At 35.1% G+C, this 25,437-nt stretch overlaps 2 protein-coding genes across 6 annotated transcripts in view; both read left to right on the top strand.

Moving 5' to 3' along the window:
- Window positions 1-16,501, top strand: part of LOC131943376 (zinc finger protein 271) — a 51,136-nt gene extending 34,635 nt beyond the window's left edge. For all 3 annotated transcript variants that reach the window (XM_059303461.1, XM_059303459.1, XM_059303460.1), the window contains one exon: window positions 16,227-16,501. The gene's annotated coding sequence lies outside the window, so the exon portion shown is untranslated. The remainder of the gene's footprint in view (window positions 1-16,226) is intronic.
- LOC131943378 (zinc finger protein OZF) overlaps window positions 1-25,437 on the top strand; it is a 105,538-nt gene that overhangs the window by 34,766 nt on the left and 45,335 nt on the right. For 2 of the 3 annotated variants that reach the window (XR_009386887.1, XM_059303464.1), the window contains exon 2: window positions 12,525-13,829. The exons of the other annotated variant lie outside the window; for it this stretch is intronic. Coding sequence is in view for 1 of the 2 variants with exons in the window: in XM_059303464.1 (XP_059159447.1) it covers window positions 12,550-13,829 (1,280 nt within the window). In the remaining variant the exon portion in view is untranslated. The remainder of the gene's footprint in view (window positions 1-12,524; window positions 13,830-25,437) is intronic. 3 annotated transcript variants of the gene reach the window in all.

Raw genomic sequence — 25,437 nt, 5'->3', positions numbered from 1 at the left:
CAAATCTTAGATCTAAATCTAGTAATAATTATCAAAAATGGCATCGATGCAATGGTCCCCATGCATCTCATCGATGCAAGTTCAAGTCAGCAACTTGCTATATGTAAGCCTTGCTAGGGGGGGGGGGGATACCTAAAATCTACCCTTCTAGGCTTATCTAACTACTGTCCGGTCAGTGCAAGTCCGGCTAAACCCAGACTGGTTAATAACCTAACCTTAGTCTCAATAATAAAACTACTAAAAATAAAACAAAAACTTTAACAATATAATAAAATTTATTTAACAAAAAAAATATGGAACCAAGCTTATAAACAAACTAGAATTTAGGTAAAACAGAACACTGGAGACATACAAAACAGAAACAGAACTCAACGGAACAAAACACCCAATTTCGGACCACCGTCCTAGAAAGAGGAAAAATAGACAAATCAATTCAAAATGTAAAAACAGATATACACAAGGCACTAAGAAGTTGACACAATTGAAAATAAAATGGATATTGTACAAAATGAACTTTCAAATGAAAGTAGTACAAAGAACACACTTAAACGTAAATATCAGGTCACTGAGCATAAAACTACTAGTTCAGTGCACACAATAATCAGCCTCATCAAGAGGTTCTCATAAAATATGTAAGTAAAATCTAGAGATAGATTCTAGATCCATGACTAAAATCTAAACACAGACCACCATACTACCACGTGGTCTAGATACATCAACCATTGAGATTTCTCAAAGTCGAAGTGACTAAATAGTATGTAGTCACTTCGTATATAAAATAAGAAAACCATTAAAAGGAAACCATAATAAAACAGTATAAAAATAGCTCTACGTTACCATACACCATATACATGTGTTACAGAAACACTTAACACACAGGCCTCGACATTCCCGCTGAATGTCCCTCCCTGTCCACACACCAAAAGACAGACTCGAACTAGCCGAAAATCGACTTCCACACACCTCACACACTACACGTAAACAAATAGTCCCTAATTCACGGATAACAAACCATACGCCACGAAACATGCAACAGAAATATATAAAAAGACACTTAATATAAACAATGACAACAATATAAACGAAATATATACAAACTAGCTATAAACAGGGACATAAACAGTGAGACAGCGGCGCCATAATACGGGACTACACAACTAAAAACTACGAACAATTTACGACATGAAACGAAACGATACTAAGTTACAAATAATAATATTACACTCCAGCCGCTCACATATAAGTGCAGTAAGCAAGGTCACATTGCTAAGGCCTGCTTTGCAAAGTCTTCGTCTGTTGCTAAATCTAGCCAGTCAAGACAGTACCGCAACCAAAGGCAGCACTATGTTAACTCTAACCAAGACAACCTAACCCAACCAATGAACCACTCTATCTGTGAAAATTCTCAAACTGATTTGCAGCCGGAGTTCAACCTGTTCTCTGTGAAATCAAAAAGACATGCTCCCATCAATGTACCAGTTTGTATAAACGGTAAGAGCATTATCTTCCAACTTGACACTGGAGCATCTCTAACTGTCATCACAAAGAAGGACTTTGACGCTGTCACAGGAGGATCAGTGCCTCTACAACCATGTCACAAGTACCTAACAACATACACAGGTGACAATGTTCCAGTGATAGGAGAGTGTATGGTTCATGTAAGTTATAATGGTCAAAGTGTTAAACTTCCTCTTATTGTGGTTGAAGGAAATGGACCACCGTTACTAGGTAGGAACTGGTTAGTTGATCTTAAGTTAGACTGGGGGAGTATATTTTCAGTGAACAAGGCAAGAGATTCTAGTTTTACTTCAATAGATAAAGTAATATCTGAAAATGAAGGTGTCTTTGGTAATTCAGGATTACTAAATGATAGAACGGTGAAGATAAGCATTAAAGACACAAATCCAAGATACTGCAAAGCTAGAGTTCCACCTTATGCAATGAGGGATACAATTGAAAATGAGCTAAGTAGATTGGAATTTAATGGCATCATAAAGAAGGTAGACTATTCCGATTGGGCAACGCCCATTGTGCCAGTATTAAAGAAGGATGGTTCTGTGAGAATTTGTGGAGACTATAAAGCTACAATGAATAAGCAAATAGAGCTAAATACTAAAATAGGTACCCTATTCCTAATATTGAGGAAATTTCTTTGAATTTGGCAGGAGGAGACAAATTCACTGAATTAGACTTTAGTCATGCTTACACTCAACTAGAACTGCATCCAGATTCAAAAGTCTATACGACAATAAACACACATAAAAGACTCTACCAATATGAAAGACTATGTTTTGGTATATCATCTAGCCCTGGAATTTTCCAAGCTGTCATGGAGAGTATTTTTAAGGATATTCCAAATGTTTGTGTTTACTTTGACAATGTGTACATAACTGGTAAGAATGACACTGAACATCTTAAAACACTTGATAAAGTCTTGAAAATAGTTGGTGAAAAGGGTTTAAAGATAAACAAAGATAAATGTCAATTCATGCTGACAGATATTAGTTTTCTTGGTTATATTTTAAGCAAGCAAGGCATCAGACCTCAACCTGAGAAAACAAAAGCCATTAAAGAAGCACCCAAACCTGAAAATACCCAACAACTAAGAGCTTTTTTGGGCTTGATAAATTACTATGCAAAGTTCATAGGGAATCTGTCTGGTAAACTATCACCACTGTACAAGCTGCTGCAGATAAATGCAACTTGGCACTGGGGTATACAACAAGATGCTGCTTTTAATGCAGCAAAAGAAGCTTTGTCTTCTGACACCTTACTAACTCACTATGACCCAGGGAAAAGACTTATCTTAACATGTGATGCTTCACCAGATGGTGTAGGAGCAGTCTTATCCCACATAGATGAAAAGGGTGACAGACCCATTGCTTTTGCCAGTAGATCTTTGAACAAGGCTGAGAAAAATTATTCTCAGCTAGATAGGGAAGGCTTAGGCATCATTTTTGGTGTTAAGAAATTTCACAAGTTTCTGTTTGGTAGGGAGTTCAGCATCTTTACAGATCATAAGCCATTGCTAGGTTTGTTTGGGGAAAACAAACCCCTGCCTGAGCATATATACAAACCTGGATCTGATAACAGTGCAGATAGTCTTAGTCGTTTACCTTTAAGAAACCAAAGCCTTAGTTATGTACCAGAAGGTGTATTTGTTCTGTTCACTATCACGGATAACTCCAATATAAATGTGAATGATGTTAAAAGAGAAACACAAAAAGATGAGTGCTTGATAAAAGTATATGAGTACTGTAAGAATGGTTGGCCTGAAGAGTCAGTGAATGATGACTTAGGCCATATAAAATAAGAAAAATGGAGTTAAGTCTAGAAGATGGATGTGTACTATGGGGGTCAAGAGTTATTATCCCCAAAATGTTACAAAAAGAAGTTTTAAGAACTTTACTTGATACTCATCTTGGTTCTTCCAAAATGAAGAGTCTTGCACGATCGTGGTTCTGGTGGCCACATATGGGTGCTGATATTGAAAAATATGTAAAGCTTTGTTCAAGATGTGCACAACATTCAAATCAACCAGCTACAGCACCTTTGCAAAATTGGGATTGGCCAATCGAACCATGGAAACGTATACATATAGCTTTCGCAGGACCCTTCATGAACAAAATGTTCTTAATTGTTATTGATTCACATTCTAAGTGGTTAGAAGTTAAAATCATGAACACAATCACTGCAAATGATACCATTATAGAACGTAAGGAAATATTTTCAACTCATGGATTACCAGATCAAATTGTTTCAGATAATGGTCCTAGTTTGACTGCTTATGAATTTAAACTGTTTTGTGTAGCAAATGGTATTGAGCATATAACCACATCACCCTATCATCCTGCTGGGAATGGTTTGGCTGAAAGAGCGATAGGCATATTCAAAACCGCTATGGTAAAAATGAGTACCGGTAACAAGTTTTCTCTCAGAGAAAGAGTAAACAGGTTCTTAGCCAAATACCGCACAACTCCTAATATAACAACAGGTGTTGCACCATGCGAATTGTTATGTGGTAGGAAAATTAAAACTCATCTTGACCTACTACATCCAACTGTTCAAAGGTCTGTTTCCCAACATCAACATACACAAAAATTAAATCATGACATATCATCCATTGAAAGAGAATTTGCAATTAATGATAATGTGTATCTGAGAAATTATGGGAGAAGGGAAAAACGGATACCAGGTCAAATTGTTCAATGTACAGGACCTGTGTCTTATAAAGTAAAAACAAATGGACTTGTTGTCCGTAGACATGCAGACCAGTTAAAAATAACTTGTGCAGATAATAAGTGTGAATCTGTCAATCCCACCAAATCTGAACAGTTCACACCAACTCAGTTTGTTCCACAACCAAGTTCTGTTGATATGAGTGAAACAAGTAGTCTAGAGTCAGAAAATGTAAATTCTGGAATTAATGATTTAGATCCTAGACTTCCTGAGATAGAGAATCCAGATAGTCAGAATCTTGAGTCACTAAATCAAAAGCCACTGAGAAGGTCAAACAGGACAATCAAAGTCCCAGATAAGTTAGACCTATGATTTTAAAGGTCAAAAGGACTTTGACATCATTGTTTTGTATTTTAATTATGCTGTGGCATATTATGCATTTGTTTGTAAGGGTGTAATCTACCAAATGATTCAAATCATATAATGTTCATGTTGCAATATATTTGGTGATTTTAAGATACAATAATTTGTTCTATTGAGAAATGTGTTGTTGTTTACTAAGGGTAAAGGGATTTAATATATTGAGAATTGTGAAGTCAAGGGAACTCACTCTTCTTGTATTAGTCTTATATTTATAATGTTATTTTGAGTGATATCCCTTGTTAAAATATATATTATTGTCTCGTCACTTCCTACTGTTTCCATCATGGTGGCTGAGGCTGAATAAAGTTCTATATACAAACAGCCTGGTTTCTGTCGTCAGTGTTTCAGCGCAGAAACCTCCACAGGAAAATTCTCAACATCTTCCCAAAGTTTCATGGCGAACGTGAAAACGTTGTCACTGCAATTCACTTGTATTATTTTTATAAACGGTATGTAGAGAAAAATCGCACCCTCCCGTGGCGCCGCCCTTGTGAAATTAAAAATGACTTTTTTTACAGAACCCTTCCTTAAAGTGTTTTAATGAACTCACCAAAGTTTGATAGCGATCAGATGAATGGTGTCAAAATAAAAATTCGAATTTTTTTTTTTCGCAGAAACCTCCCTAGGAATATTCTCAACAAGTTCCCAAAGTTTCACCGCGATTTAATGAGAGGTATAGTAATGCATAAAGGACAAACAGACACACAGACATTGTTTTATATATATATATATATATATATATATATATATATATATATATATATATATACTAGCGTACCCGACCCCCGCGCGTTGCCGCTGGGATAGAAGAAAGTTTGACGAAATATATTAGGATTTCACCAACGCGTTATCAATTATAATTATATGTTCTTAGACGCGTGAACTTCTTTACTAAAAATGAGTTATTTAAATGTAAACAATGCCTGTTCTTGGATCATAAATATCAGGACACGGGTTTACCTACACTACCGCATAAAAACCTTGAGTGTACATTAATCACTCACCGAAATAATATGGTAGAACACACTTCGGTGACCGCCTCTGTGTCAGAGACGTAGAAGGGCGCTCTCAGGGCCCCCACCCCCCGATTACACTACCGCATAGGCGCGGCATACGACCCCTGGCTCCTTAAAACTAACAATAAAGATGCAGATTTCGTCATTCGCTAAAGTGACACAAATGAACAGGCTTTTTTTCTTTAACACGTAAAAAAGAATTTGACATGTTTTAAACATCAATGTGACTGATGCGATATGCTAGTGTTACTAATGGTCTATTATTAGATGCTCGATCTCAATTTCTGACTGGATTGTCTAATAGTAGATGCTTATTGCATCATTCGCAAAGTGGCAAAACTCTACAGTAGGCTCATCAAATTCAAAAAGTTATTTTTTCATCTTTTGGCAAGGTGACGAAACTGTACAGAAGGATTTCCTCGCGGTACAAAGTTATTTTTAGAAGACTGTTGTTGTTTTGCCGCTGAATATAGTAGTACCCCTTAATCGCTGTGCAGGACGCTCGATTAACGGATACCAAGTGCCTACATAGTCGCTCTAAAACTCTGGGCGCCAAACCGTGAATTAACGAAAGTTGTACCCTATATGGCGCCGCCCATAAGAAACTTTAGTTTTCTTTTTCGCAGAAATATTCTCGGGAGTATTCTCATCTACTTCCAAAAGTTTCATGGCACTCGGATGAACAGCATCAGAGTTTTATTTTTTATATACCGTGTATAGAGAAAAAAAAAGCGCCGCCCTTGCAATATTAAACAATATTTTTTTGCAGAACCCTACCATTGAATGATCTAATCTTCTCCCCAAAGTTTCATGGTACACGGATGAACGATGTGAAACCGAAATAGACTTTTATTTTTATAAACCGTATATAGAGAAAAATTGCAGCCTACCGTGGCGCCTCCACTGCGAAATTAAAAAGGATTTTTTTTTTACAGAACCCTTCCATGAATTGTTGTAATCAACTCCCCCAAAGTCTCATGGCTATCGGATAACGGTGTCACACCAAAATCGACTTTTTAAAAAATATACCGTATATAGAGAAAAATTGCAGCCTACCGTGGCGCCTCCACTGCGAAATTAAAAAGGATTTTTTTTTTTACAGAACCCTTCCATGAATTGTTGTAATCAACTCCCCCAAAGTCTCATGGCTATCGGATAACGGTGTCACACCAAAATCGACTTTTTAAAAAATATACCGTATATAGAGAAAAATCGCACCCTACCGTGGCGCCGCCCTTGCGAAATTAAAAATGATTTTTTACAGAACCCTTCTCTAGAGTTTTATAATGAACTCCCCAAAGTCTCATGACTATCGGATGAACGGTGTCACTGCAATTCACTTTTATTATTTTTATATACCGCACATAGAGAAAAATCGGACCCTCCCGTGGCGCCGCCCTTGCGAAATTAAAAATTATTTTTTTACAGAACCCTTCCCTAGAGTTTTATAATGAGCTCCCCAAAGTCTCATGGCTATCGGTTGAAGCGTGTGAAATCAAAATAGACTTTATTTTTATATACCGTATATAGAGAAAAACAAATCGCGCCCTGCCGGGGCGCCACCCCTGCGAATTTGAAATATTTTTTTTTCGCAGAAACCTCCCCAGGTATATTCTCAACAACTTCCCAAAGTTTCACGGCGATGTGATAAGAGGTGTGGTAATGCATAAAAGACACACAGACAGACAGACAGACACACACATACATTGCTTTTTATATATATAGATATATATAGATGACATAATTTAATTGAATTTGATGTACACAAAATAGAGGTACATTTTAATATTTTATCTGCACTTGTTTTGTTGTGATTCTCAATTAAATAGATAAATGTTTCACAAGTAACAGCACCTAAAACGGCCAATGTCATTGATACATAAGTTATTTTGAAAAGAAAAAAAATGAGTCAATACATACATAAAAAGTTCATTAATATAATACAGCAGTTCTTTACAAAATACAAATTGAAGCATTGGGAGATACAATATTCTTCCTAAAGTTACATAAAAAAACATACCTTAAGTATTTGAGTAGCTAGTCTACTTTCTGTTGAATTTAAAGGCTGTTTACAAATTTTGTAAACTTTTGCCATACCAATAATCCTTTCAACATGAACCCTTTTGCTTGAAATGAACTCCTTTTATGCCACATATTTATTTCCCCCCACTGAACAGCACAAAAATTAATCCATGTAATAAATATATTTTGAACAGTATAATTGGAAATATCAAACATTCTAGCAAGTTCAATTACAGGGTAATGGTGCCTTAATCTAATTAAGTTGGTCATGTGTACACAGACATTCACAAGACTGTGTATAAATGTAATTTAATTTATCAACCCCTCTCCCTAATGACCAAAACACAGTAAAAAAGTCGCTGTACTGTCCAAGCCAGTGTAGTGATTGACAAGTTTGTCATTGTCCTTTATCCTTTCAAATGAAAGATAACGTTGTTTAACTGATTCTAATACATTTGTCTCCTCTTCTGTGGTATTACTGCACCCAATAGCTATTACTTCTGGACCTGGGTCTTCACAGAACTCACCAACAATTTCTTCAGCCCCAATGTCTAGGTTGCACACGACCATTTCTGATGTTCCTGGGTCTTCAACTGTTGATCCTTCTCCCAAGATACTTTTCACCACAGTAATGTTGTCCTCTTGGTGGGGTTCCGCAGTTTCTGTCCTTTCTCTTCGTTTTAATAGCCTTCTTTTTCTAGCCACTTCAAGTGTCTTGGGGGATATTGTCCATTCTTTTTCAAACATTTAAGAATTCAGGGATTGCCTGAAATAAATATTTTATCATAGAATTAATATAAGCAGTTTTTCTGGCAATGGTTAATTCAATTTAGAAATAGTAATTTTAAATTTATGCCAGGTCTCTTTTACTTCTCTCTTCTTCTTCGTTCTTAATTATTAGTGTTGTTATTATTATTATGCCAGGTCTAAAGTAATAGAAATCGAATGGCGGACCTAGATTATAATGAATGATTATAATGAATAATACAGTATGCCTAATCAGATAATTTGACCTACTTAATAAATTACCAGAATTTATGCCTAATCTAAAATTAAAGACCTATTATTAAATTTAAAATAAATAGGCCTAGGGTCTATAAAATGGTAATATTTATTTGAGAGTATAGGCCTATAGATTATTGAGTAGCGTGGTAATAGTAGTCTAGATAGAGATGTAAGACTACGATTGGTGATTAGACTAAGAGTACAGGCAACACTTAGTTCAAGGCCTACGATTCTGACATATGATATATATAATATATATATATATATATATATATATTTATATATATATATATATATATATATATATATATATATATATATATATATATATATAACACATAGGCCCTATACTATTTGTATTAGATTAGAATGATTAGAATTACTGAATTAGTATTAGACAGAATTAATTTTTAATAGCTTTTAAACTGTTAATAATAGCCATTAATAAATAGTAAATGAAATAGGAAGGCCTAGATAGATAGATCATAGATGCGATCCATCTGGAACGAAGTTCTTTATTTTTGGGGAATAGGTGTCCACCTTTTCCCCTACACTTTGGTACAGCGCAATATGCTGCCATTTTTCAGACTTATACACTTTTATTATTATATAATTAAAATGGGAGTACAATAACTAGAAAGGCTATCCAGTAAATAGTACAATACTATTTATGTATTTAAATATCAGCATACATGTTTGTTTACAAATGGTTTAACCTTGGTGTGCGTGTCGCCACCTAGTGTCAAGGGTGGCTACTCTGTGTAGCAATATTGACCATTCTTTGTGGCGCCACCTACCGGCGTTTTCTGAAAAATACAGCCCATTTTAAAATAAAGATGGCAGCTGTTTTTCAGATGATGTTGAGATTGCGTAATTCAGAAAAACTTATCCATTAAGCTGTTATTTTATTATCTGGCGCTTGCACGGTAATATTCATTCAGGATGATTTTAGATACTGATGTCCGATAATAGGCTCATCCATAAAATAGGTGTGTTGGGTTGTTAGATGTAGATCTAGATCTAGATCTAGTAGGCCTAGTAGGCTTTTCGACTCGCCGCCATCTTGCGATCCAAACTTTATCCGGACTTTTTCATGCGTACTTGAAAAAATTCGCCATCAGAATCGAAAAATTAAATATATTCGATACTATCATATGCGTTGAATTTTATCATTTAAATGTTTCATTGATAGAAGTAGCTGTTTACAATACTCGATACTGAAAGCGACCTAACGATGATAGCGAAAATCGATGGAAACCGCGCAGTACCGAACCGCTACTTTCGGAACGAAATTTCGGCTTTAAAAAAAGAGAATAAGTACAGGAACCTAGTAAGTAAGTAATGCCAAACCATTTTGATGGATGGAAATGTTGGTTTTATGCCGAAGTAAAAGTTTTTTATCGGTCATTGTTAATATAAGATGTAAAAGTTATATTACTATTGATTAGATAATACTATTGACTTTTATTAGGGAGCTTGTAGAGAGTCAACAGTAATAAGTATTAGAAACTGTAAGAAAATCATGGCGCCCCACCTTTTTCATCGCTTATAGTAGAGTGATCGCTTGCATTATTGTGATGTATAGTATTGTATAGCATTTATTTTCTACTTTTTAGTTCAATCAGAAAACGGGTTTTTTAAAACTTTTTTAATGATAATTATTTTCTACTTTTTAGTCTTTGTCTGTCTTTTAAATCAAATAACTGAAGTATTGCTTTAATCATAAACCAGCTTACGCGAATCATAAACTTTAAAGTATTAATTTAACACACATTACAATTAACTGGTAATAATTTATGCCATTTTATTATAATCTTTTTTGGTGAAAACAAGGCGTCGGAAAATGTGTGCTGCGCAAGATAGTTTTATGTCTGATTTATATCTAGATTTATGTCTGTTTTTTATCATACCTAAAAATTGAATGTTTACGCTTTCTTCATTGATGATCGTTTTTATTATTTTTTAAACTAAAATTATGAATTATTAGTTAGGTTGCATATTTTGTAACTTGGTATACTTCCCCTTTATCAATTTTCAAAAGCATAGCATGCTGATTGTGTATAAATAATAAACATAGTCATAAAACACAGAAATATAAAGTTCCAATTGCAATGTGCCATACCCCCTTAAAAAAACTCGTGATTTATTAAATGTTTATCTAAATTAACAATAGTAATTAAAATAAATGTTCTAATTTTTATTACTTATTTGGGTAAGATTAAGCACATTTTTAATACTAATAAAAAAAAAACATCAGTAAATTCTGTTTTAATGAAGGTCACAGGTCAAGTATTTTATTTTTCAGTCAAGTTCAGTGGAGGGTGACACAGGCTGACCTGACTGGAATTTTTTTCAGTAATAATGACTTTGCACAGAAAGTTAAAATATTGCTAAATTGGCTTAGTTTACTAGTGTGCTAGCTACTATTGGTACATTTTTTATAAAAAAAATAAATCATTTGAAATTTTCATCAAAATGCCTACTACCAGTAACCTAACACCCCCTGTTAAAGAAAATTGTATTATCGGACACTGGTAGGCCTATATAAATTCCCCCTTCATTCAATAAGATCTGAATTTACTATTAATAAACTATTATCTCGTAATATCTAGATTTATAGACCTAGACTTATTTAAATTGAATTTTTTGTTTTAATTTGTTTTTATATTATAATTTAATGGACTTTCCTTTGTGTCACGTGGTCATGCCTCAGTTTGTAACTTACTAGACCAAGAATAGATCTAGAGGCTGTAACTATAAGCAATGCTGACAGGCCTAGAAGAATTATCTATGGTCAATAAATGGGGAACTAATGAGAAGATATGTAATTTTTTTTTGCTCAATAGTTTTTTGCACCTAAAAAGCTTTGTTATAAAGCACAAAAAAAGACAAACAGATTACATGACTGTTGACCATGCAAGTATATATTTAGGAATTATTAATATATTTTTAGATACATGAATAATGTATTATATGGAAATACTTTTTTTATAGCCACGAACAATAGTGAAAATGCATCATTCATATATCCTCTCATATCTTGTGGTTATATTTTGCTTCTATTTGTAGGCTTACATATTTTTAGAATTTTTTAATTGAAGTGTATATTTTTGAATTTTCAAGAGAAGTTTGTTTAATTTAATATTTTATTATTTTTTTTACTAATTATTTTGAGTGCTGCATGGTAGAATCACTAGTGTGAAGAAATCTCAAGTATGGGTTTTGCAATTAAAACTTATTTTAATTGAGTTTATTTATTTATTAGTGCTAATGACATTAATATTTTATTTTTTTAATTCATTATATCTTAATTAAGTTTAGGGTCAAGGTTTGGGTTAAGGCTAGGTTAAAAGGTCAGGGCTAGAAATAGTCAAAGAAAATATTAATTTTTTTTTTCAATACAAATATTAAGAATTTTAGCTTAATTAATGAAATAAGTATCTTTTGACATTAAAAATGTCATTGTTTTTCATCTTCGATTTAAGTCTTATGTTCGAAGAAATATGCAATATCTTCTCTCATCCTTTCAAAGAAATAAACACTGTTCTTATTTCTCTCAACCAAGTGACAATATATATTTAACCTCAACTGGATGTAAGAGGATCTAAGCACATTTGGTAATTCCTCAATCGTTAGCCAAAATAAGCAGTACTGGATTACAAATTTGTGTTTTTTTAAGAATATTTAGAAAATATTAATATGCAGTCCTAATCTTATGACCTTGGCATTACTGGCAATCTATTTTTAGATCACATCAGACTGAGAGAAAAGATTAACAGACCTTCTGCCATTAATTTTGCCATTTTTATAATAATACTTTATTCTGACTTTATAATCACCACTTTTCAATTTAACATTTATAACATTTTTAATCATCAGCTGATTTATAAAAAAGCAGTCAAGAATGGAAGAGGAAACAGAGCATTTAGCTGCAATGTTGTCTATTGTAGATGAACAGTCACACAAATTAACAGAAGATTTGAAACCAGATCTATCAACAATATTTTCATCTTCTCAAGACATAAAAACAGAATTTACAACATTTTCATCTATGGTTGATGCAAAACCCAACTTGACATTCACATCTTCTCAAGATGTTAAACCATATACTACAACAGAATTTTCTTCTTCTAATGACACAGAAACAGAATTTTCAAGTTTTTCATCTCTTGATAAATTTACACCCAACAAAACGTTTATAAGCTTGCAAGATGTTAAACCTGATGTTACAACTGAGTTTTTAATTTGTAAAGATAAAAAGCCTGCTGTATCAACATTATCAACATCTGAAGATAACAAATCAGAAGTCACAACTTTATCAGAAAGTAAAGATTCAAAACCAGAATTATTGACAGGATTTATTTTTTTTGAGGATAAAACACAAAAAAGGCTTGAACTTCAAGTTGAAGAAAATCTTCAGTTTTCTAGAGACAAAAGATATCAAATTGTTTCTAGTCACAAACAGAAATGGTTTTATCAAAGTTCTAACTTTAAAAAACATAAAACAGCTCAAGACAGTGAGAAGATAAATTTATCAACTCACAAAAATGTTCATTCTGGAGAAAGGCCACATGAATGCGATGTTTGTAATAAAAGGTTTACTCGAAGTTCTGGCTTAAGTGATCACAAAAAAATGCATACAGGAGTAAAGCCATATGAATGTGATGTTTGTCATAAAAGGTTTTCTCTAAAATCTAATTTAAGAGCACATAAAAAAATTCATTCAGGAGAAAGGCCACATGAATGTGATGTTTGTCATGAAAGGTTTTCTCAAAGTTCTACTTTGAAAACCCATAAAAAGGTTCATTCAGGAGAAAGGCCACATGAATGTGATGTTTGTCATAAAAGGTTTTCTACAAATTCTAATTTAAAATCACATAAAAAGGTTCATTCAGGAGAAAGGCTACATGAATGTGATGTTTGTCATAAAAGGTTTTCTCAAAGTTTTAATTTAAGAGCACATAAAAAGATTCATTCAAGAGAAAGGCCACATGAATGTGATGTTTGTCATAAAAGGTTTTCTCAAAGTACTAATTTAAGAAAACATAAAAAGGTTCATTCAGGAGAAAGGCCATATGAATGTGATGTTTGTCATAAAAGGTTTTCTCAAAGTACTTATTTAAGAATACATAAAAAGGTTCATTCAGAAGAAAGGCCACATGAATGTGATGTATGTCATAAAAGGTTTTCTAAAAGTACTTATTTAAGAACACACAAAAAGGTTCATTCAGGAGATAAGCCACATGAATGTGAAGTTTGTCATAAAAAGTTTTCTCAAGATTCTAATTTAAGAACACATAAAAAAATTCATTCAGGAGAAAGGCCACATGAATGTGATGTTTGTCATAAAAAGTTTTCACAAAATACTCATTTATTAAGTCATAAAAATGTTCATTCTGGAGAAAGGCCATATGAATGCGATGTTTGTCATAAAAGGTTTTCTCAAAGTACTAATTTAAGAAAACATAAAAAGGTTCATTCAGGAGGTAAGTCACATGAATGTGATATTTGTCATAAAAGGTTTTCTCAAAGTACTCATTTAAAATCACATAAAAAGGTTCATTCAGGAGAAAGGCCACATGAATGTGATGTTTGTCATAAAATGTTTTCTACAAATTCTAATTTAAAATCACATAAAAAGGTTCATTCAGGAGAAAGGCTACATGAATGTGATGTTTGTCATGAAAGGTTTTCTCAAAGTTCTACTTTGAAAACCCATAAAAAAGTTCATTCAGGAGAAAGGCTACATGAATGTGATGTTTGTCATAAAAGGTTTTCTTGCAGTTCTAGTTTATTAAGACATAAAAATGTTCATTCAGGAGAAAGACCACGTGAATGTGACGTTTGACATCCAAGGTTTTCTCAAATTTCTTGTTTATCTTCACACAAAAAAAATTCATTAAAGAGAGAGACCACATGATAGTGATATTTATCACAAAAAGTTGACTTGGAAGTATAATGTGTTATGATTTTTGTGTTTTTACAGGTTATAAGCCATATGTATGTATACAAGATTTTCTTAAAGCTCTTATTTAAGTGCTCTTGAAAAAGTCATTCAAGAGACAAGCCACATTAATCTGGTATTTGTCATAAAAGATTTTCTCAAAGTTCATTCAGGAGATAAGCCACATGAATGTTGATGTTTGTCACAAAAGATTTTGTCAATTATCTAATTTAAATACTCATAAAAATTCATTCTAAAGGTAATCCAGGAAATTCATCATGACTAAAAACAAATTTAATATCATTTTTAACATCAATAATTAATTCTAGAGCAAATTATTATTGAATATCTTGTTATAATTTTTTCTTCACATAACTTTAACTAGGGTCATCGAATAGTGGGCCATAGTTTATTAATTTTAATATTTGTATTATGAAAAGGTTCTTTTGTCAAAGAGTATACCATGTCAATTATTATACATACTCTAAAAAGAAATTGTATTCTGACTGTAAAAGGAAATAGCATTCTATAATGTCAGCTGCATGTGTACAATTTTTTTTCTTTATGTAGCCTACTTTTTATGGGTGTTATCTGTAAATGTGTAAGATAGGAGAAGTAAGCTACAACTTTTAGAAACCCAGGGTTTTTTTTTTATACCCGCATGGTTTTGTTTACATTATTAACAATAACAGAAGCTAACTAAAATAAAACACAAAGTTCAATTCATTTATTTACATTTACTAGATGTTTACAATATATGTAGGCCCTACTGTTACACAATCCTAATTCTTAACTTTACACATTTACACTATTCACAAACAGCTCCGTCAGACATACAGGAACATGACAGAATATCAAGTTGACAGGTAAAACAACCTCCATTAGACAAGTACAATGACATCAGGCCAGCAGTCACAGTGGCATCTGGCCAACAGGTACAGTGACATCAAAACTTCTGAGCAGACAATCTTTTTTTATAAACACTTTTTCATCTTTTGCTAAATGACCTTAATCATTATATTGAGAGGTATAGAATCTTAAATCATATGATCAAACTCTACTGTCTGCAATGTATAACTCATACAGACCATATGTAAAAACTTTCTGCCCCTTTTTTGGGTAAACGAAGACAACTCGTAAAAAGACAACTCGTAAAAAACACGTTGTGTGAATACGTTACTGACTAGAACACATAGATTTGAACCCGTGTCGAGTGGGTTAGCAATCGTGTGCCCAACCACTCGACCATATCGTCTCCCCCATACTGGCCACCAGTTGTTACGTTCTGGTTGTTTGTAGACAAACACCGCGTGACAACAACTCAGTAAGAAAAAGAGGGAGAGTACCGAACCTTGTTTTCATCAAATTACAGTTACTGGGTTATGTCCCTTTTCCCCCCACGTTTTTTGTACAATTATATAGGGGTATAAAATGTTTCCATGGATCAATTTAATAATAATAACAGTTGAATATTCTATTGTCATCCGAAACAAAGCTTCCCTGAAAAGTTCAGCGCGCTAGCTAACTGGGAAGTGCTCGAAATTTCGATCGCAAGATTTGATTGGAAAAACAAACAAACAAACAAACAGAGGCGAAAGCAAGTTAAAGAAAACGTGGGGAAAAAAATATGGGTGTAGGTAATGGTGGGGTGAATGATGATTATACTTTGTACCCTATTCCCGTTCGTTCCTATTCAAACTCGTGCCATGAGTTTTGACAACCAGTTAGTACCTGATTTCTCTAACGGTATTTAAGGTGAGTGAGAACGATTGTCTCAGTTTAGTTGGGTTCTCCAAACAAGGTTTGTGTAGGTTAGTCCTGCACTTTCATATTTCTTTGTGTACTAGCGTGTGTATTTAGAAAAGCCTATAGTTGTAGATAGTGTAGATATTATTAAACTGATGTATTGTTATTGAGCCTTTGTTTTATTTACTCGCGTTTTGTAACTTCTTGGTGGTTGTTTTGTCTTATATGCTGTTTCTTCGTGTGTTCACAACGACGCCAAATTTTTGTATCGATTATAAACGTTGAAAAGCCGTTTAGAATTGTTTTATAAACTCAAAAATTTATAACAACTACTCTCAACTCCTTCTTAAAGTCATCTGGAGTGGCCAGGGTAAGTAAAACAATGAAAGTCACAACAATTGTTTTTCATGATAAAATACACAATTGCTGTCTATGGGGTATATCCTAATAGTTTTTTTATATTTAGTAATATAACATCGCCTGTTACTATAATTTAAAAATTAAAGAGTTGACTGTATTAAATATTTATATGTAGACTTCGGGAACGTTAGCTTAATATTTATTGTTGTAGATGAATCGGCCAAAGTCTCAATACGAACCGTTGTCTTGACTAATTATTTTTGATAACACAAAAGTAAATATGTGCTTTCACAATAACCACATGGTTAGAAGAAATTAGTGTTTATGGAAGTAAACACAACAGTTTTACATATTTCAATTGTAAGCAAAATCCAATATGACATAAATACTGTTTGCTTATTAAGTGTATTCTAAGCGGATGTGAATTATCTAACATATAGCATTGAATTAACACCAGCACACACCCAGCACTACGTTTAATATAGGTTATTTGACCTGCGAGATAGAGGGAGTAACACGTCATTTGACCTGCTAAATATAAGTAGTAACACACGTCATTTGACCTGCTAAATAGAAGTAGTAACACACGTCATTTGACCTGCTAGATAGAGGGAGTATTTGCGATGTTTGCTACGCATTAATTGCAAAGGTAGATTGAGAACTAGATCTAAGTGAAATACTTAATAAATGGATGACGAAAATTTTTTTTTTCTCATTTTGTTTCTAACTCGTGTGTTTCAATGAATTCATAAATTACATTTTTTACAACTGACAAAAATTCATTTTTCCGCTCTTTAAGCTATAGATAAACGAAATTTGCAGGCGCTTAAAATGGTAGGTGTACTCTATAAATTATGCTAATTGTAGTGAGGTTCTCGGAGCTGAATCATTCACATCTAAGCACTAACTAACTGACCTGCCTGCTGTTGGGGCGCTCTGGGGAAAGGCATTAGATTTCGTATGCATGTTCAACTAAAAAATAACGAAGCCGCCGAGGGTTGGCAAGTTATATACTTAGGCCGGCTATGAACCCAAAGCTTCGAGGCAGCATTTCGGGGAAACCTCCCATTGATTGATTGAGTATGCTCAAAATTTACATCGTTTTTTATTTCATGTCGATCAGATGAAAGGTGTAATAATTGTGACCTACTTAGGTCGAGTCAGGTTCCACTTTTATTTTGACATTGTATAATACCTTATATGGAATGATTGTGTAACTCCTGGGGTTTTTCCACTGTCTTACCAAGGGTGTCTAAGACGTAGAAATTTTCCATTAAGATCTGATTGAATGATTCTGATCAGATGACTATCCCAACCAATGGCTACATGAGTTGAGGATGACCTCCCCTGTGGCAGAAGTCTTTAATTGCCCCGCACACTCGCCACACGTGGCAGTTTTACCTTGATCAAGAGTCTACCTGGAACAAACGGTCCATTACGACCAAGCCGTCCATATTGTCCGGCAATAGATTCTGACCATTTGAACGTGAGAGAACTTAAGTCCTGTGTGTGCCTTGCTTTCTTAAGTTGATTTAGTCTTCTAGTATAATATTACTTGTCGCCAAGTAATTCTTGAAGCTATAGCAGTGTTGTGTGGCCTGTGGCTAGTTTTTACAGTGGTGAAATCTGTGATAGTGTTTTTTCTTACATTTTGTAAGTTGGGTTTTGATATTTTATACATTAAATATTTTATCTAGTTTAACCTTGTGTTCTGCCACAACTGTGTTCGCTTATTAAAGGTTGTATGCAGATTGGATGAGTGTTAATTACAATAGTATCACTAGTTTTCCCTAGACATCGAATTCGAGCCCTAGTGTGTCGTTGTGTTAGTGTTCATCCATTTAGGCCGTAAGGCATTTGCATATAACCCCGAAAAAAGAATCCGGGGACGTTCACCTTCTATCTGGCTGATAGATAGGTAAACGTTACATAATGCATAAACGACACCCCCCACACATAGACATTTTTTGTTCACTTAATTCTGTGACCAAATATAAAAAAAGATTTATGGACCACCTTATACAACGTTGAAAGCAAAATCAGTGTTTCTTACAGACTTTTTTTCACCTGGAAGGGGGAATTAATGGATTTTAATAGAAAACATACCTTTACTGTGTCCGAGTAGGGGGAAAGCGGACACTGGAAAAGTATGTTTTCTATATAAATCCATTTTATTCCCCCCCCCCGACCTCCACCCCCCCCCCCCCCCCAGAAGAGATGCCTGAAAGAAACTCTGACCCAGACATGACACAAAAAGCACGAGGAATCAAGTCAAATAAAAGCCAGGTAAACATGCCCTTAACTCTGTTTCTAAATGATGATTTCAGTTTTTGTTAATTAAAAAAATAAACCGGGAGTGATCTCCCCTAAACTTTCTCGAATATTCTAATATCAAATTACGAGGGATGGTAACTCAGGACATAGACAATATTTGTTATCCATTTTTAATTACTTAAACTTTTTATAATAGAATAGAATCTCATAAAAAAATAATTGCACACCAAGTGAAAAGTTTCCCTTTCAAACCTGACGGTCTATGGGGCAAGTAAAGTAGGGTTCGCTTGGTTCTGTGACCTCGGCATATGAAGAATATTGTGGTCAGCACTATGCCCAGCTGCCTTTACTTTCCCTAACAGGAGTTAGGTACCCATCAGAGTTGGGTGGACTCAGGGACGGTCTACTGACTTGAACTTGGATTCGAACTCGTGACTAACGGGTTAGCAGTCCAGCTCTCTACCGCTAGACCACTCCGTCCCACACCAAGTGAACGCCTAATAAAATGTGTATAAATGTGCGGGATATTATTAGAAATTTACATGCGTTTTTGAGAAATCGTAAATAGAGTACATTAGTACTTCCGGTCAACTTATAGGCTTTTGAAAAATTCAAAATAGATCAAGTACCACTTCCGGTTATCGGAAATCGCTTAAAATATGATCGGGGTCTACGATTTTGATAAAATACTTATATATGAAATTTCATCAACCTAGCTCTAACGGTACTCAAGTTATCGTGTTTACACACGGACACACAGACAACGGACATAAATGCAAAGTCCAGTTTTTACGACTCGATAACGCATAAAACGCCAAAACGTTTATATATTTGTATTTATAATTTTTGCCTGATTAAAATAAGTCCTCTATACTCCGGATGTGATGAAGGACTGAGAAGTAAAACGGTGAAAACTGTCAAAATTTCATGTTATTTTTGTGCACGATTACAATACTTTCTCTATACTTCGTATATACGAAAAAGTAAAAAGCGAACAAAAAAAAATATTTATTTTATTTCAATATTTTTTGTTTCGGTTCATATTTTAAACAATTTTTTTCCCTTAAAATAATTGAGTATTAAGGGGGAAGGCTCCGGTAAAAAAAACTTTTTTAATACTCTTTAGAAAACAGTTATTTCTTTACAGCTTTATTAAGATACATTGGCATATTCATTTCCACTAAAAAAAATTGGTGGAAAAATCTTGGTAACTACGACAACGGCGGCCATCTTGAAAAATTTACCCCTTCGTAGGTTTTCCACCATTCATAAAATATTACATTTTAAGCCCAATAAACAATCAATTCATAATCTTCTTCCATATTTTGGGGCAATCAGCTAAACATTTTAAGTGCATATCTTTAAACTAGTTTTTTTATGAATTTTCAAAATTTGTGTCCGTTCAAAACACTTATCTTTGAGGAATTTTGGGGCATTAAAACTAGTGTTTTGAAAGGACACAAATTTTTTTTCATCTTTCGCAAGGTGACGAAACTGTACAAGATTTCCTTGCGTTACAAAGTTATTTTTTAGAAGCCTATTGTACTTTTACCACTGAATATAATAGTACCCCTTACACGCTACGCAGGACGCTCGATTAACGGATGCTAAGTGCCAACATAGTCGCTCTAAAACTCTGGGCGCCAAACCGTGTATTAACAAAAATTGTACCCTACATGGCGCCGCCCATAAGAAACTTTAGTTTTCTTTTTCGCAGAAATATTCTCGGGAGTATTCTCATCTACTCCCTAAAGTTTCATGGCATTCCGATGAACTGCATCCGAGTTTTATTTTTTATATACCGTGTATCGAGAAAAAATCGCTCCCCCCGGGGGCACCGCCCTTGCGATATTAAACAATATTTTTTTGCAGAACCCTACCATTGAATGATCTAATCTTCTCCCCAAATTTTCATGGTACACGGATGAACGATGTGCAAACGAATAGACTTTTATTTTTATAAACCGTATATAGAGAAAAATTGCAGCCTACCGTGGCGCCGCCACTGCGAAATTAAAAAAGGATTTTTTTTTTTACAGAACCCTTCCCTGAATTGTTGTAATCAACTCCCCCAAAGTCTCATGGCTATCGGATAACGGTTTCACACCAAAATCGACTTTTTAAAAAATATACCGTATATAGAGAAAAATCGCACCCTACCGTGGCGCCGCCCTTGCGAAATTAAATTTTTTTTTTTCAGAACCCTTCCCTAGAGTTTTATAATGAACTCCCCAAAGTCTCATGGCTATCGGATGAACCGTGTGAAATCAAAATAGACTTTTATTTTTATATACCGTATATAGAGAAAAACAAATCACGCCTTGCCGGAGCGCCACCCCTGCGAATTTGAAATTTTTTTTTTCGCAGAAACCTCCCCAGGAATATTCTCAACAGCTTCCCAAAGTTTCACGGCGATGTGATAAGAGGTGTGGTAATGCATAAAAGACACACAGACAGACAGACACACACACAGACACACACATACATTGCTTTTTATATATATATAGATGACATAATTTAATTGAATTTGATGTACAAAAAATAGAGGTACATTTTAATATTTTTATCTGCACTTGTTTTGTTGTGATTTTTAATTAAATAGATAAATGTTTCACAAGTAACAGCACCTAAAACGACCAATGTCATTGATACATAAGTTATTTTGAAAAGAAACAAATTGAGTCAATACATACAATAAAAAGTTCATTAATATAATACAGCAGTTTTTTACAAAATACAAATTGAAGCATTGGGAGATACAATATTCTTCCTGAAGTTACATAAAAAAACATACCTTAAGTATTTGAGTAGCTAGTCTACTTTCTGTTGAATTTAAAGGCTGTTTACAAATTTTGTAAACTTTTGCCATACCAATAATCCTTTCAACATGAACCCTTTTGCTTGAAATGAACTCCTTTTATGCCACATATTTATTTCCCCCCACTGAACAGCACAAAAATTAATCCATGTAATAAATATATTTTGAACAGTATAACTGGAAATATCAAACATTCTAGCAAGTTCAATTACAGGGTAATGGTGCCTTAATCTAATTAACATTAATAAAAATTGGTCATGTGTACAAAGACATTCACAAGACTGTGTATAAATGTAATTTAATTTATCAACCCCTCTCCCTAATGACCAAAACACAGTAAAAAAAAGTCGTTGTACTGTCCAAGCCAGTGTAGTGCTTGACAAGTTTGTCATTGTCCTTTATCCTTTCAAATGAAAGATAACGTTGTTTAACTGATTCTAATACATTTGTCTCCTCTTCTGTGGTATTACTGCATCCAATAGCTATTACTTCTGGACCTGGGTCTTCACAGAACTCACCAACAATTTCTTCTTTTTCTAGCCACTTTAAGTGTCTTTTGGGGATATTGTCCATTCAAAAATAGATGGCACTGCCATCTTTTTCAAACATTTAAGAATTCTGGGATTGCCTGAAATAAATATTTTATCATAGAATTAATATAAGCAGTTTTTCTGGCAATGGTTAATTCAATTTAGAAATAGTAATTTTAAATTTATGCCAGGTCTCTTTTACTTCTCTCTTCTTCTTCGTTCTTAATTATTAGTGTTGTTATTATTATTATGCCAGGTCTAAAGTAATAGAAATCGAATGGCGGACCTAGATTATAATGAATGATTATAATGAATAATACAGTAGGCCTAATCAGATAATTTGACCTACTTAATAAATTACCAGAATTTATGCCTAATCTAAAATTAAAGACCTATTATTAAATTTAAAATAAATAGGCCTAGGGCCTATAAAATGGTAATATTTATTTGAGAGTATAGGCCTATAGATTATTGAGTAGCGTGGTAATAGTAGTCTAGATAGAGATGTAAGACTACGATTGGTGATTAGACTAAGAGTACAGGCAACACTTAGTTCAAGGCCTACGATTCTGACATATATATATGTAACTGGGGTAGGCCTAACTACCAGTTACAAATGATAACGAACGAGAAGCCGCGACGCAGTATGAAATCTGACGCAACTATAACAGGTGGCTTATTGGATCGGTCTGATAACAATCTCAAAGCCAACGCGTGCTATTTTGGGAAACGGTACGAGAAGTTTCAGACGAGCTGTCAACTTTGATGGATAGGATGCAGGTGTTTTATTAGTCGGACTGTACGTAGAACTGCGCAACTAGTATTCGGAGACATCGATTACAAGTATCGATTACGGAAATGGATACAAGTACGACTACGATTTCAAGGGATAAATAGGGGGGGGGACGGCGGAGCTCGACCCTTTTCCCCTCTTGCCTCTTTCATCGCTCGCTTAGATCAGTCAGTCTGTGTGACTAGTTCAAGTCGGTTATAGAACGGGTTAGCCGTATTGTGTTAAGGAGGATTATAGACATGTGGATTCAGTTATATGAAGCCTAGTGAAGGACTGTTAGGGGTCAGTTGATTCAGACTATTATTGAGAAGCATTCCTGTTGATTTATTGTGTTATTATGAAGCATTTCTTGATTCATGTAATAAAGGATCAATAGCGAACCTGCATCTTGAGTATCTATACTGTGGTCAATGTTGTCTAGAATGAGTGGTTAAACTCGTTAACACGTGGCACTACAGGCAATTAGGTCTCATTACATGTGGCGTTGCGAGCATGGTAACTGTTGGCTCGTTACAATTGGCGTTGTCGGCAGGATAAATGTTCGCTCGTCACAATTGGCGCTGCGAGCAGGGTAAATGTTCGCTCGTCACAATTGGCGCTGCGATCAGGATGAAAGGAAAAGACCATAGGTTGAGGTCTGACACATGCATGCGCCTGACGGCGGCTAATGGACTAACCATTCCATACTGTGGTTATTTTCTGGCGGATGTCGTGGTGGCAGGACATAGGTTGAAGCAGGTTGGGGTGTTCGTTACGAAACACAACCTAGAGACAAATGTGTCAAATATACCTTGCCTGTTGGGCATGAATATTCTTGGCCAGTTGCCAGAATTTCTTACAAATATTGTCGGATCGACCACACCAGGTCGGGGATCCAAGTTGGCCAGGTTTGCCAAGACCAGAGGAAGGACAGCAGTCCCGGCAAACACGGTCAAGGCAATCACATTACAAATTGGTGATAGAAGCGTGAATGGTGATGTGATGATAGAACCATGTGGCGCCGCACTGAGGGCAGGCGTCGTGTTAATGCGGACGCCTTATCAGGATGAATTCAACTAGACTTGCCGTTTAAGGCACCTATAGTCAACCTTGTGCATAACTGTGTTTAGTGTGTGTGTGAATTCGGACATTCAGGAACTGTGAAAATTGAGGAACGAGGAAAAAATTTTCATACACACACGGTAAGAAAGAACTCTTTTTTTTAGTACTTAAGGAAGAAAATATCTACTCTGGACGAGAAGCAGACCCATATAGTGGTCCTACCCAGAGAGTCCCATATTAACAAATTTTACGGGGACGGAGATCCAACTTTAACCAACAGGTTCAGTGAAGAGGTCAAAGCGGCCTGGGCCTCGAGACATATGTCACCAGAGGAAAGATTAAGACTGCTGATGGGCAGTATAGGTGAAACGGTTAGGGCAGAGGTTAAGTGCCACGATAGGACCGTCCAATCAGATCCAGATAAGGTGCTAGATCTGATTATGGAGACCTTTGGGGAGAGACGGTCGGGAGTGCAACTGCTATCGGGATTCGTGGGCTTAAAGCAGAGAATGGCGGAGAGTGTGATGGAGTACTCACACAGGATGAACAGGGCCTTTGATTTGGTAAAGGGCAAATCACCGGACATTGATGTACGCCTACTGAGGGACCATTTCATCGAGGGGCTAGCAACCCCGATCTTAAGGAGAGAGTTGAAAGAGGAGGTCCACAGAGACCAGCAGTTGACCTTCCTTCAGGTCAGGAACTCAGCGATCCGCAGGTCCGAGGATGAGGACCAATCGAACTGTTCGGTGGACAAAGTCTCTGTGCCTGAACAGAGACAATCCCCACCCACAGGGGCCGACACGATGGAGACCATGATGGCTCAACTGTTGGCCCACCTAGAGAAGGTTGACCAACGATTGGAGAGGTTGGAAAGCAGGTCAACAGCTGAGAATCAGGAAAAGAACGGGACAAAACAGGGACGGGTTGGACGGCCGCGTCCTGCCAAGCCATCACTCCAATGGACGGCAGACGGTCGACCAATTTGTTTGTCTTGTTCACAACCCGGACATATGGCACGGTACTGTCCGGTGAAACGATCGCCCTCTGTACGGCAGGTCAAGGCTACAGAGCGGCGAGGTAATGACTTAGTAAACAAAATGACACAGAAACACAGTAAGGAGAAAAAGAAAGATAAAACACAACTAATGAAAAAAATGAACTGTGAAATGAACTGGGATGTTGAAAAGTTTCAAGTGAACAATTTGTTGGTAGAGAAAAATGATGATAAGAAGAAAATTGGTAGACTTAATAAAGGAATTCAAAGTCTAACCAGGAAACTGGAT

This window comes from Physella acuta, unplaced genomic scaffold (genome assembly GCF_028476545.2).
Source record: "Physella acuta isolate Inbredline_101_S28 unplaced genomic scaffold, ASM2847654v3 ptg000454l, whole genome shotgun sequence".
Taxonomy (NCBI): domain Eukaryota; kingdom Metazoa; phylum Mollusca; class Gastropoda; family Physidae; genus Physella; species Physella acuta.
This window is presented reverse-complemented; position numbering and strand designations above follow the sequence as displayed.